The following is a 14030-nucleotide window of genomic DNA, read 5'->3' on the forward strand; positions in this document are numbered from 1 at the left end:
GCAGTTTAATGTTCTCCAAGGGGCCGCCCATTTAAAACTGAGATGAGGAGAAATTTCTCCTCTCAGAGGGTTGTAAATCTATGGAATTATCTGCCCCAGAGAGCTGTGGACGCTGGTCATTGAATATATTAAAGGCAGAGATAGACAAATTTTTGAGTGATAAGGGGATAAGGGGTCATGGGGAGTGGGCAGGGAAGTGGAGCTGAGTCCATGATCGGATCAGCCATAATCTTATTGAATGGTGGAGCAGGCTCGAGGGGTCAAATGGCTGACTCCTGCTCCTATTTCGTATGTTCTTATGTTCACACTCCCCAGTACAGTCCCAATAGTGACCTCCATCCCCCCCATTACAGTCCCATCACTGACCTCTGTCCTCTCTATTGCAATCCCTACACTCGCCTAATTCCTCCTCATTACAGACCCAACACTGACATCCACCCTCCCCATTACAGTCGCAACACTGACTTTCATCCTACTCATTACGTTCTCAACACTGACCTCCATCCTCTCCATTACATTCGCAACACTGACCCCCATTGTCTCCATTACAGTCCCAACATGTGTATCCATCCTCCCGATTACTGGCCCAACATTTAACCTCCACCCTCCCTTTTACAGTCCCAAAACTGACCTCCATCCTCTTTGTTACAGGCCCAACACTGACCATTAATCTCCTCATTTTTTTTCTTCTCCTTCTTCCTTCTTCCTCCTTCCTCCTTCCTCCTTCCTCCTCCTTCTTCATTCTTCCTTCTTTCTTCTTTTCCCCCTCATATTACATAGAAAATACATGCAAGATCAGGCCATTTGAGCCTGAACCACCATTCAATATGATCATGGCTGAACATGCAACTTCAGTAACCCACTCCTGCCTTCTCTCCATAACCCCTGATCCCTTTAACCGTAAGGGCCACATCTAACTCCCTTTTGAATATATCCAACAAACTGCACTCAACAACTTTCTGTGGTAGTGAATTCCACAGGTTCACAATTCTCTGAGTGAAAAAGTTTCTCCTCATCTCTGTCCTAGATGGCTTACCCCGTATCCTTAGACTATGATCCCTGGTTCTGGACTTCCCCAACATCGGGAACATTCTTCCTGCATCTAACCTGTCCAATCTCGTCAGAATTTTATATGTTTCTATGAGATCCCCTCTCATTCTTTTAAATTCCAGTGAACATAAGCCTAGTCGATCCAGTCTTTCTTCATATGTCAGTTCTGCCATCCCGGGAATCAGTCTGGTGAACCTTCGTTGCACTCCCTCAATAGCAAGAATGTCCTTCTTCACATTAGGAGACCAAAACTGAACACCATATTCCAGGTGAGGTCTCACCAAGGCCCTGTACAACTGCAGTAAGACCTCCCTGTTCCAATACTCAAATCCTCTCGCTATGAAGGCCAACATGCCATTTGCTTTCTGTACTACCTGCTGTACCTGCATGCCTACTTTCAATGACTGATATCCCATGACACCCAGGTCTCGTTGCACCTCCCCTTTTATTAATCTGTCACCATTCTGCCTTCCTGTTTTTGTCACCAAAATGTATAACCTTACATTTATCCACATTATACTGTATCTGTTATGCATTTGCCCACTCACCTAACCTGTCCAAGTCACCCTGCAGCCTCTTAGCATCCTCCTCACATGCTCACACTGCCACCCAGCTTAGTGTCATCTGCAAACTTGGAGATATTACATTCAATTCCTTCGTATAAGTCATTAATATATATTGTAAATAGCTGGGGTCCCAGCACTGAACCTTGCGGTACCCCACTGGTCACTGCCTGCCATTCTGAAAAGGACCCCTTTATTTAAACTCTTTGCTTCCTGTCTGCCAACCAGTTCTCTATCCATGTCAATACATTACCTCCAATACCATGTGCCTTAATTTTGCACACTAATCTCTTGTGTGGGATCTCGTCAAAAGCCTTTTGAAAGTCCAAATACACCACATCCACTGGTTCTCCTTTATCCACTCTACTAGTTACCTCCTCAAAAAAATTTTAGAAGATTTTTCAAGCATCATTTCTCTTTCATAAATTCATGGTGATTCAATAATAATTGATTCCAGCATTTTCCCCACTATCGATGTCAGGCTAACCAGTCTATAATTCCCTGTTTTCTCTCTCCCTTTTTTAAAAAGTGGGGTTACATTAGCTACCCTCCAATCCATAGGAACTGATCCAGAGTCCATGGAATGTTGGAAAATGATCACCAATGCATCTACTATTTCTAGGGCCACTTCCTTAAGTACTCTAGGATGCAGACTATCAGGCCCTGGGGATTTATCGGCCTTCAATCCCATCAATTTCCCTAACAGCATTTCCTGACTAATAAGGATTTCCCTCAGTTCCCTCAGTTCCTCCTTCTCACTAGACCCTCGGTCCCCTAGTATTTTCGGGAGGTTATTTGTGTCTTCCTTAGTGAAAACAGAACCAAAGTATTTGTTCAATTGGTCTGCCATTTCCTTGTTCCCCATTATGAATTTACCTGATTCTGACTGCAAGGGATCTACATTAGTCTTCACTAATCTTTTTCTCTTCACATATCTATAGAAGCTTTTGCAGTCAGTTTTTATGTTCCCTGCAAGCTTACTCTCATACTCTATTTTCCCCCTCCTAATTAAACCCTTCGTCCTCCTCTGCTGAATACTAGGTTTCTCCCAGTCCTCAGGTTTGCTGCTTTTTCTGGCCAATTTATATGCCTCTTCCTTGGATTTAACACTATCCCTAATTTCCCTTGTTAGCCACGGTTGAGTCACCTTCCTCATTTTATTTTTATGCCAGACAGGGATGTACAATTGCTGTAGTTCATCCATGTGATCTTTAAATGTCTGCCATTGCCTATCTACCGTGAACCCTATGAGTATCATTCACCAGTCTATCCTAGCCAATTCACGTCTCATACCATCGAAGTTACCTTTCTTTAAGTTCAGGACCCTAATCTCTGAATTAACTGTGTCACTCTCCATCTTAATGAAGAATTCTACCATATTATGGTCACAGTTCCCCAAGGGCATCGCATGACAAGATTGCTAATTAATCCTCTCTCATTACACAAGACCCAGTCTAGGATGGCCTGATCTCTAGTTGGTTCCTCGACATATTGGTCTAGAAAACCATCCCTTGTACACTCCAGGAAATCCTCCTCCAAAGTAGTGCTACCAGTTTGGTTAGCCCAATCTATATGCATATTAAAGTCACCCATGGTAACTGCTGTACCTTTATCGCACGCATCCCTAATTTCCTGTTTGATGCCATCCCCAACCTCACTACTACTGTTTGGTGGTCTGTACACAACTCCCACTAACATTTTCTGCCCTTTGCTGTTTCGCAGCTCTACCCATATAGATTCCACATCATCCACGCTAATGTCCTTCCTTACTATTGCGTTAATCTCCTCTTTAACCAGTAATGCTACCCCACCTCCTTTTCCCTTCTGTCTATCCTTCCTGAATATTGAAAACCCCTGGATGTTGAGTTCCCAGCCTTGGTTACCCTGGAGCCACGTCTCCGTAATCCCAATTACATCATATCCATTAACAGCTATCTGCGTAGTTAATTCATTCACCTTATTACGAATGAGGATGACTTGCTTCCACGCCAAAAAGGGATGAGTTCAATGAGTTCACAGGTGATCCACCTGCCACATTACATCCCAACACTGACTTGCTCCCTCTCCATTACAGACCCAACACCGACATCTACCCATCGCATTACAGTCGCGACTCTGACATCCATCCTTTCCATTACAGCAGCAACACTGATCTCCATCCTCCCCATTACAATCGCAACAGTGATGTCCATTCGCATTGTTACAATCCTACCAGAGCCCTCCATCCTCCTCATTACAGTTCAACACTGACCTCAACCCTCCCAATTGCAGTCCCAACATTGAACTCCATCCTCTCCATTACAATACAAACACTGAACTCCTCCCCGCCCAAGACTGACATCAATCCTCCCCATTACAGTCCCAACACTGAGCTCCACCATCTCCATTACAGTCGACACATCAACGTCCATCCTCCCCATTACAGTCCCAAAACCGAGCTCCTTCCTCCCCAATACAAGTCCAACACCAACCTCCATCATCTTTGTTACTGTTCCCAGACCATCCTCCAGCCTTCACATTAAAGTCCCAACACTCTCCATTACAGTCCCATCACTGAGCTCCTTCCTCCTCATTACATTCCTAACACTGAGCCTTAACCTCCCCATTACAGACTCAACACTGACATACAGCCTCCCCATTACAGTCACAACAATGATGTCAACACTCCACATTACAGTCCAACGCTGACCCCCATTCTATCCATTACAGTCCCAACATCTATATTCATCCTCCCGATTACAGATTCAACACTGACCTCCATCCTCTTCATTGCAGTCCCAAAATGCACCTCCATCCTCTTAATTACTACACTAACTTCCAACCTCCCCATTGCAGTCCCAACATTGACCTACACCCTCGCCATTATAGTTCCACACTGACCTCAATCGTCCCCATTACAGTCCCAACACTGACCTCCAGCCTTGCCATTACAGTCCCAACACTGACCTCAAACATCCCGATTATTGTCCCAACACTGACCTGCATCCTCCCCATTTCAGTCACAGATTGGACCTCCAACCTCCCCATTACTGTCCCAACACTGAACGCTATCCACTTTGTTACAGTCCTGCTAGAGACCTCCATCTCCCTTGTTACAGTTCAACACTGACCTCCACCCGGCCAATTACAGTCCCAACATTGAACTCCGTCCTCTCCATTACAGTACCAACACTGACCACCTTCCCCCCATAACTCTCCTAAGACTGAGCTCAATCCTCCCCATTACAGTTCCAACACCATTCTCCATCATCCTCATTGAAGTCCCAACACTGAGAACCATTCTCCCAATTACTGTCCTGCACGCTCCCCATTTCAGTCACAAGATAGACCTCCAAACTCCTCATTAGTGTCCCAGCACTGACCCCCATCCTCTCCATTACAATCCCAACATGTATATCCATCATCCCCATTACAGACCCAACACTGCCCAGCATCCTCTTCATTACAGTCCCAACACTGATCTCCATTCTCTCCATTACAGCCCCAGCACAGACCTACTTCCTCCCCATTACGGTCCCAACATTAGCTCCACCTTCCACATTACAGTCCCAACACTAACCTCAACCCTCCCAATTACATTCCAATCACTGAGCTTCACCGTAAGCATTACAGTTCCATAACTCACCAACACATTCTCCACTACAGTCCCCAAACTGACTTCCATCCCACACATTACAGCACCAACACTGACTTCCATCCTCCCCGTTACAATCCAACACTGGTCTCCACCCTCTCCATTACAATCCCACCGCCGACCTCCATCCTCATTGCAGTCCCAACAATGAGCAGCATCCTCCCAATTACTGTCCCAACACTGACCTCTACCCTTCCCATTTCAGTCACACAATGGACCCCCAAGTTCCCCATTACTGTCCCAACACTGAATTCCACTCTCCCCATTACAATTGCAATAGTGACCTCCATCTGCTTTGTTACAGTCCAACCAGAGCACTCCATCCTCCTTGCTACAGTTCAACACTGACCTTCACCCTCACAATTACAGTCCCAACACCCACCTGCATTATACCTAATCCAGTCACAAAACCGACCTCCATCCTCTCCATTACTGTGCCAACACTGACCTCCATTCTCCCCTTGAGTACCAACACTAATTTCTTTTGTCCCAATTACAATCCCAACACTGCCTTCCATCATCTTCATTACAGTCCGAACATCAACCTCGAGCAATCAACGACAAACTGAGAGAAGCTCAAGAGAGATCAGCCAGACGCAGCTCATTCTTTGGAAACAATGGAAGCGGTCTGTGCTGGAGATGTGGGGGAAGGCACTCATCAAGGGGGTGTCGATTTCAGCATGCTGTTTGCAGGAACTGTGAATATACAGGGCATCTGGCCCGCATGTGCAGAAAAACGGCAGCCCGGCTGGTATACGAATCGAAAAGGTCGGAAAGCGGACCAGAAGATGGTGGGGACAGTACCAGGGTCGCCGATGTACAGCGGGTCAACACGATCAATGGCCACTGCTCCTACAACAAGACGCCTCCAATAATGATGAGGGTCCTACTCAATGGGATACCCGTCAACATGGAGCTGGATACGGGAGCGAGTCAATTTCTCATGAGCGCTCAACAATTTGAACAGCTGTGGCCGCACAAAAGAGACAGACCAAAACTCACAACAGTCGACACCAAACTAAGGACCTATACCAAAGAAATCGTCCCAGTCCTCGGCAGCACCATGCTCTCCGTCACACACAAAGGGACAGTGAACCGACTTCCCCTGTGGATTGTCCCCGAAGATTTCCCAGCACTGCTGGGGAGAAGCTGACTGGCAAAACTAAACTGGAAATGGGATGATGTTCACGCCATGTCGTCAGAGGAATGGACCTCCTGCTCAACAGCTATAAAGCGATTTGAACATCTCTTTCAACCAGGTGTGGGCACTTTCAAAGGGGCTGAAGTCAAAATCTACATCACACAGGATGCTAGACCGGTCCATCACAAGGCCAGAGCTGTACCCTATGTGATGAGGGAAAAGATTGAACACGAACTAGACAGGAGGGCATTATATCACCTGTGGAATTTAGCGACTGGGCAAGTCCCATCGTCCCAGTCATGAAGCCTGATGGATCCGTACGAATCTGTGGGGACTACAAATCTACCATAAACAGAGTCTCCCTACAGGACCAGTACCCGCTGCCCAGAGCGGAGGATTTATTTGCCACATTGGCTGGAGGAAAACTTTTCTCAAAACTAGATCTCACATCTGCGTATATGACGCAAGAATTGACCGATGAGCCCAAGCTACTCATCACCATCAACACACATCGAGGCCTTTTCATGTACAATCGATGCCCATTCGGCATCAGGTCGGCAGCTGCCATATTCCAGCGCAACATGGAGAGTCTGCTCAAGTCCATCACGGGGACGGTTGTATTTCAAGACGACATACTTATCACGGGCAGGGACACCGACTCCCATCTCCGTAATTTGGAGGAAGTACTAAAGCGGTTGGATCGGGTAGGCCTAAGAGTGAAGAAATCCAAGTGCCTGTTTCTCGCACCCGAGGTTGAATTTTTGGGCAGAAGGATTGCCGCTGATGGAATCCGCCCAACAGAGTCCAAAACAGAAGCAATTCACCTGGCACCCAGGTCCCGGAATGTCTCAGAACTGCGCGCCTTTCTCGGGCTACTCAATTACTTTGGGAACTTTATGCAGAACTTAAGCACGCTGCTGGAGCCTCTCCACGTGCTACTCAGGAAGGGGTGCGATTGGTTTTGGGGGGACGCCCAGGAACGCGCCTTCAATAAGGCACGCAACCTTCTGTGTTCCAACAGTGTTTTGACTTTCTTTGACCCAAGTAAAAAGCTAGTTCTCACATGCGATGCGTCAGTGTATGGGGTCGGGTGCGTTTTGCAACATGTCAATAGTGCGAGCAAATTACAACCCATAGCTTATGCCTCCAGGTCACTTTCACAGGCGGAGCGCGGGTACGGAATGGTGGAGAAGGAGGCGCTCGCATGCGTGTACGGGTGTCAAAAAGATGCACCAATACCTATTCGGGGCCAAGTTCGCGTTAGAAACCGACCACAAGCCTCTCACGTCCCTCCTATCCGAGAGCAAGGCAATAAACGGCAACGCCTCGGCACGCATTCAACGGTGGGCACTCATGCTGGCGTCTTACGATTACACCATAAGGCACAGACCAGGCACAGACAACTGTGCCGACGCGCTTAGCAGGCTATCCCTGGCCATGGAAGGGTCTGACGAACAGGACTGTGAGATAGTCATGGCAATCAATGTCTTTGAGTCCACAGGTTTGCCTATGACGGCTCGCCAAATCAGAGCCTGGACGACCAGCGACTCCACGTTATCCCTAGTAAAAAGATGTGGCCTAACTGGAGACTAGGCAGAGGCTCGCGATGCCTGCCCCGAGGAGATCAAACCTTTCCATAGGCGCATGCATGAGCTATCACTGCAAGCAGACTGCCTGATGTGGGGCAGCCGAGTAGTCATGCCTCTGCGAGGCAGAGAGGCATTTGTCTGAGAGCTCCACCGCGAGCACCCGGGGATCGTTCTCATGAAGGTCATAGCCAGATCCCACGTCTGGTGGCCTGGTATTGACGCGGACTTTGAGCTCTGCGTCCAACGGTGCACCATTTGTGCCCAACTCAGTAATGCCCCCAGGGAGGCCCCCCTGAGCCCCTGGCCCTGGCCCACCAAATCGTGGTCGCGGGTGCACGTAGACTATGCGGGCCCATTCATGGGCAAAATGTTCCTCGTAGTTGTAGATGCATTTTCAAAGTGGATCGAATGCACCATTTTAAACTCGAGCACTACCTCCACCACTGTGGAGAGCCTTGGAATCATGTTTGCAATGCACGGCATTCCTGACATATTGATCAGTGATAATGGTCCATGCTTCACCAGCGCAGAATTCCAAGATTTTATAAGTGACCACGGCATAAATCACGTTAAGACGGCACCTTTCAAGCCAGCCTCCAACAGCCAGGCAGAGCGAGCAGTGCAGATCATTAAACAAGGCATGCTCAAAATCCAAGGTCCCACACTGCAGGGTCGCCTGTCGCGACTGCTGCTGGCATACAGATCTCGTCCGCATTCATTGACTGGAGTTCCCCCGCTCAGCTATTAATGAAACGGGCCTTAAAGACAAGGCTCTCATTAATCCTCCCAGACATGTATGAAATCGTTGAGGCAAAGTGCCGTAATCTAACAGAGTACCATGACCGAAATTCGAGGGGGAGATGGAATGAGATCGGGGACAAAGTGTTTGTGTTAAACTATGGCCGGGGTCCCAAATGGCTTGCAGGGACAGTAACAGGCAAGGAAGGAAACAGGCTACTGGTGGTACAAATGGACAATGGCCAAACCTGCCGGAAGCATGGACACCAAGTCAAAAGTAGATTTACCAACAACACTGCGGAACCAGAGGCAGACTACAATGTGGAACTCACACCATACCTGGTGGACAGATAGAGGGAAGAACCTGAGGAAAGGGCAATCCCAACAGACAGCCCAGGCGAGACACCAACAATCACACTGAACGAAACAGACAGCCCAGGCGAGATACCACGTCTGGTGGCCTGGTATTGACGCGGACTTTGAGCTCTGCGTCCAACGGTGCACCATTTGTGCCCAACTCAGTAATGCCCCCAGGGAGGCCCCCCTGAGCCCCTGGCCCTTGCCCACCAAATCGTGGTCGCGGGTGCACGTAGACTATGCGGGCCCATTCATGGGCAAAATGTTCCTCGTAGTTGTAGATGCATTTTCAAAGTGGATCGAATGCACCATTTTAAACTTGAGCACTACCTCCACCACTGTGGAGAGCCTTGGAATCATGTTTGCAATGCACGGCATTCCTGACATATTGATCAGTGATAATGGTCCATGCTTCACCAGCGCAGAATTCCAAGATTTTATAAGTGACCACGGCATAAATCACGTTAAGACGGCACCTTTCAAGCCAGCCTCCAACAGCCAGGCAGAGCGAGCAGTGCAGATCATTAAACAAGGCATGCTCAAAATCCAAGGTCCCACACTGCAGGGTCGCCTGTCGCGACTGCTGCTGGCATACAGATCTCGTCCGCATTCATTGACTGGAGTTCCCCCGCTCAACTATTAATGAAACGGGCCTTAAAGACAAGGCTCTCATTAATCCTCCCAGACATGCATGAAATCGTTGAGGCAAAGTGCCGTAATCTAACCGAGTACCATGACCGAAATTCGAGGGGGAGATGGAATGAGATCGGGGACAAAGTGTTTGTGTTAAACTATGGCCGGGGTCCCAAATGGCTTGCAGGGACAGTAACAGGCAAGGAAGGAAACAGGCTACTGGTGGTACAAATGGACAATGGCCAAACCTGCCGGAAGCATGGACACCAAGTCAAAAGTAGATTTACCAACAACACTGCGGAACCAGAGGCAGACTACAATGTGGAACTCACACCATACCTGGTGGACAGATAGAGGGAAGAACCTGAGGAAAGGGCAATCCCAACAGACAGCCCAGGCGAGACACCAACAATCACACTGAACGAAACAGACAGCCCAGGCGAGATACCAGCAATCACCCCGAAAAAAAACAGGCACCAAGGCAAACAACTGAACCACAACTAAGATGCTCCACGCGAGAGCGTAGACCACCTGAGAGACTGAACCTATAAAGACAATAAGACCTTGGGGGAGGGTGATGTCATGTATCTCACACTACTGTACATAACCGTATCTTACCTTGCTATACATGACTATAACCAGAGATGATCTGTAACCACAAGCTTACCTTGCCACCAGGGGTGCACTTGCAGGAGACACTGGATATCTGTCCCAAACAGGTATATAAGGACAGGTCTCAGGCAAGTGTGGCATTCGAGAGCTGTGCAATAAAGGTGCAGGTCCTGAGTGACCTTGACTTCAGTATGTGCCTCATGTGAATCTGTACTGCGGGGACAGGACTTTACACTCTCCGTTACATCCCAACATTGGCCTCCATCCTCTCCATTACATTCCTACACCGACCACCATTCTCACCATTACAGTCCCAACACTGACCTGCATGATCCCCAATGCAATCCCAACAACGAACTCCATCCTCCCCATTACAGTTGCAACACTGACCTCCTTCCTCCCCATTACAGTCCCCACACTGACTTCCACCCTCCCCTTGAGTCCCAACGCTAAATTCTTTCCTCCCCATTACAGTCCTAACAGTGCCCTCCACCCTCCCCATACATTCCTGACACCGACCTCCATTCTCCCCTTGAGTCCCAACACTAAATTTCTTCCTCCCCATTACAATCCCAACACTGCCTTCCATCATCTTTATTACAGTCCCCATACTGAACCCTATCTTCTTAATTACAGTCCAAACAATGATCTCCATTCTCTCCATAACAGTCCGAACACTGACCTCCTTCCTCCCCATTACAGTCCGAACAATGACATCCTTCCTCCCCATTACAGTGCTGACACTGACCTCCTTCCTTCCCATTACAGTGCCGACACTGACCTCCTTCCTCCCCATTTCAGTCACAACACAGCCTTTCATCCTCCTCATTACATTCACAACAATGACCTCCATCCTCTACAATATATTCCCAACACTGACCCCAATTACGTATATCCATCCTCCCCATTACTGACCCAACACTGACTTCCATCCTCTTTGTTACTGATCTTTATCCTCCTCATTATAGTCCCCACAGAGAACTCCACCCCCTTCCTCCCCATTATAGTCCCAACATTCGCTCCACCTTCCACATTACATCCCAACACTGACTTCCTCCCTCTGCATTATAGTCCCAACACTGACCACTACATCCCACTTACAGTCCAAACACGGAATCCTCCCTCTCCATTACAGTCCCAACACCGACACCTACCCTGCATTACAGTTCCAACACTAACCTTCACCTTCCCAATTACGTTCCTAACACTGACCTTAACCTTAACCATTACAGTCCCACAACTGACCAACACCTTCCCCATTACAGTCCCCAAATTGACCTCCATTCCACACATTACAGCACCAACACTGACTTCCATCCTCCCCATTACAGTCCCAACATTGACCTACATCCTCGCCATTACAGTCCCAACACTGACCTCAATTGTCCCCATTACAGTCCCAACGCAGACCTCCAGCCTTGCTATAACAGTCCCAACTCTGAGCACCATCCTCCCAATTACTGACCTGCACCCTCCCCATTTCAGTCGCACAACAGACTTCCAAGCTCTCCATTAATGTTCCAACACTGAACTTCATCCTCCCCATTACAATCCCAACAGTGATCTCCATCCTTGTTACTATAGTTCAACATTGACCTCCACCCTGCCAATTACAGTCCCAACATTGAACTCCATCCTCTCCATTATTGTCCCAAGGGTGCCATCCATCCTCCCCATTGAAGTCTCAACACTGACCTACTTTGTCCTCATTACAATCTAAAACCTTACCTCAATCCTTTACAATACAGTCCCAACAACGACCCCCATCCTTCCAATTACAGTCCGAACACTGACCTCCATCCTCCACATAGAGTCCAAACACTGACCATCATAACCCTCCCCATTATAGTCCCAACCTGGAACACCATAGCAGAGAAAAAAATTAAGTAGAGGGTTGCTAATTAATCAAAGGGAACCTAATTAAGTAAAGTTAAAAACCATAAGCAAGACTGAAAGAAAAAAAAGAAAGATACATGCTATGGAACACAGGGAAAATGCTAAACCAGAACTCTCAGGAAGATAGATCACTTAATCACAGATAAAAACAGATAGTTGGGAAAAATACACTCCAGGGCTAGGTCACATGGGGTGGTAAGAGATTACAGGAATCATTGGATGATTGAGAACCCGCAGCTGGTTGAGGGCAGATCAGCCAGGAGTGGAAGAGTTCACAGACATGAAAATGATGTAGCACGTAACTAATCAGATAAAGGGTGCACAGGGGAGGTAACGAAACTTGCTGTCAGTATAATTGTATTAACCAATGTAATCATAGTAGTTAGGTGAAACTTTGTGATGCGGCAGGGAAACAACAAATGGAAAGCTTCCTTGCAGAACTTCATGATTTTGTATGTATTTTGACTGTATAAAGACAGTAACCCGACGATTTGTTCGGCGAGAGCGGTGGGGGTGTACCCAGTGCGGGACTGGTGCCAGCCATCTCTCCCTTGATCGATCGAGTGGAAATAAACAATTATTTTCTCCATATACAGACTTGTGTCGTGTTATATTTAAATACTCCACAACAGTTGGCGCCCCGAGCAGGGTACCCACGGGGAACAAGAGACGGGCGTTTTACAGAGCATCACGAGTGAGTATATTTAAACTACAACTCATAATCCGAGGTAAGCTGTTGCAAAACGTGTCAGTTGCCTGGGGTACCTAAATCTGTGAAAAGTTTGTTATGGTGCAAAAGACTTGAGGGAATTGGGAGGTCACGATAGAAACTATCATAAGGTATCGATGGGATAGTAGACTTTAGGGAGGGACAATCAGTACCTAAGAATACAGTTTAAATCAATAGGAAAATATCAGGGGAGGGGGCGTAGATTCTGGGTTTAAGAGAAACCAAGCAGAGGGACGGGTGATATCTGATACAATGAAACCGATATAGAGGTACAACGTACCAAACTGAGTATGGTGTGTAAGGATATGCTGGACTGCGGACCGAAAGATTTCTTTAGCAGATATTTTTCAGATGACCACTAAGCAAAGAGAATGGTGGGACAAACAAAAACACAAGAAAGACTCTAAGGAAGGATTGATAGTGGTTAGTCAGTGTTTACAGTATGAGGCCAAGGCCAGGCCTAAATTGGAGAAATGGCACAAATTAAAAATAGAAATAAGTAGTTTAAAAAAAACACAGGGCAATTTGGACCGGAGGATGATGGAGAAACAAAGGCATGCTATAAAGAAAAAGACTCAGCGGATGAGGACAGACTCCATGGCGCCCGACTGGACCGATTGGTCCAACAGTGAAGGGGTTCCCGTAGCCCTGCTGATGGTGTCAGCAAACAGAACTAGAACGGGTACTAACCTCTTGTATAAGTATAAAGGCTTCACTATTATGGAGTTCTTTAGGTCCCTTAAAACCCTGGAATAAAAATGTCGAGTTTTGGAAGTGTTTTCAGGAGATGTATGACGTACATGACATGCACGAGCGGGACGTGCATCAACTAGTGAGGGAAAAATGTCCACGGGATAAATGGAACAGTCTGCATGTTAATTTTAGGGATGGAGGCTGGCTACCGGAGATAAATGCCGGCTGAGGCATCAGATAAACAGCCTATGACCAGTTCCAGACAGCAGTCCAGGCCATTTTGGGGGACAGTCAGCCCAATTGGGGATTAATTATGTTAGTAAAACAACGAAAAGGTGAGAATAGTAGCAAGTATGGGGAAATATTGTGGACAGCATATCAGGAATCATCGGGA

The 14030-nt window shown here is 47.4% G+C and overlaps 1 protein-coding gene across 1 annotated transcript in view; it reads left to right on the plus strand.

Moving 5' to 3' along the window:
* The window catches only part of nrarpa (NOTCH regulated ankyrin repeat protein a), a 41212-nt gene extending 28312 nt beyond the window's left edge, over nt 1-12900 (plus strand). The window contains exon 2 of the mRNA XM_070873511.1: nt 12810-12900. Within this exon, the coding sequence (XP_070729612.1) occupies nt 12810-12831 (22 nt within the window). The 3' untranslated portion in view covers nt 12832-12900. The remainder of the gene's footprint in view (nt 1-12809) is intronic.
* Nucleotides 12901-14030: the final 1130 nt, after the last annotated feature.

Source organism: Pristiophorus japonicus, unplaced genomic scaffold, assembly GCF_044704955.1.
Source record: "Pristiophorus japonicus isolate sPriJap1 unplaced genomic scaffold, sPriJap1.hap1 HAP1_SCAFFOLD_498, whole genome shotgun sequence".
Lineage (NCBI taxonomy): Eukaryota > Metazoa > Chordata > Chondrichthyes > Pristiophoridae > Pristiophorus > Pristiophorus japonicus.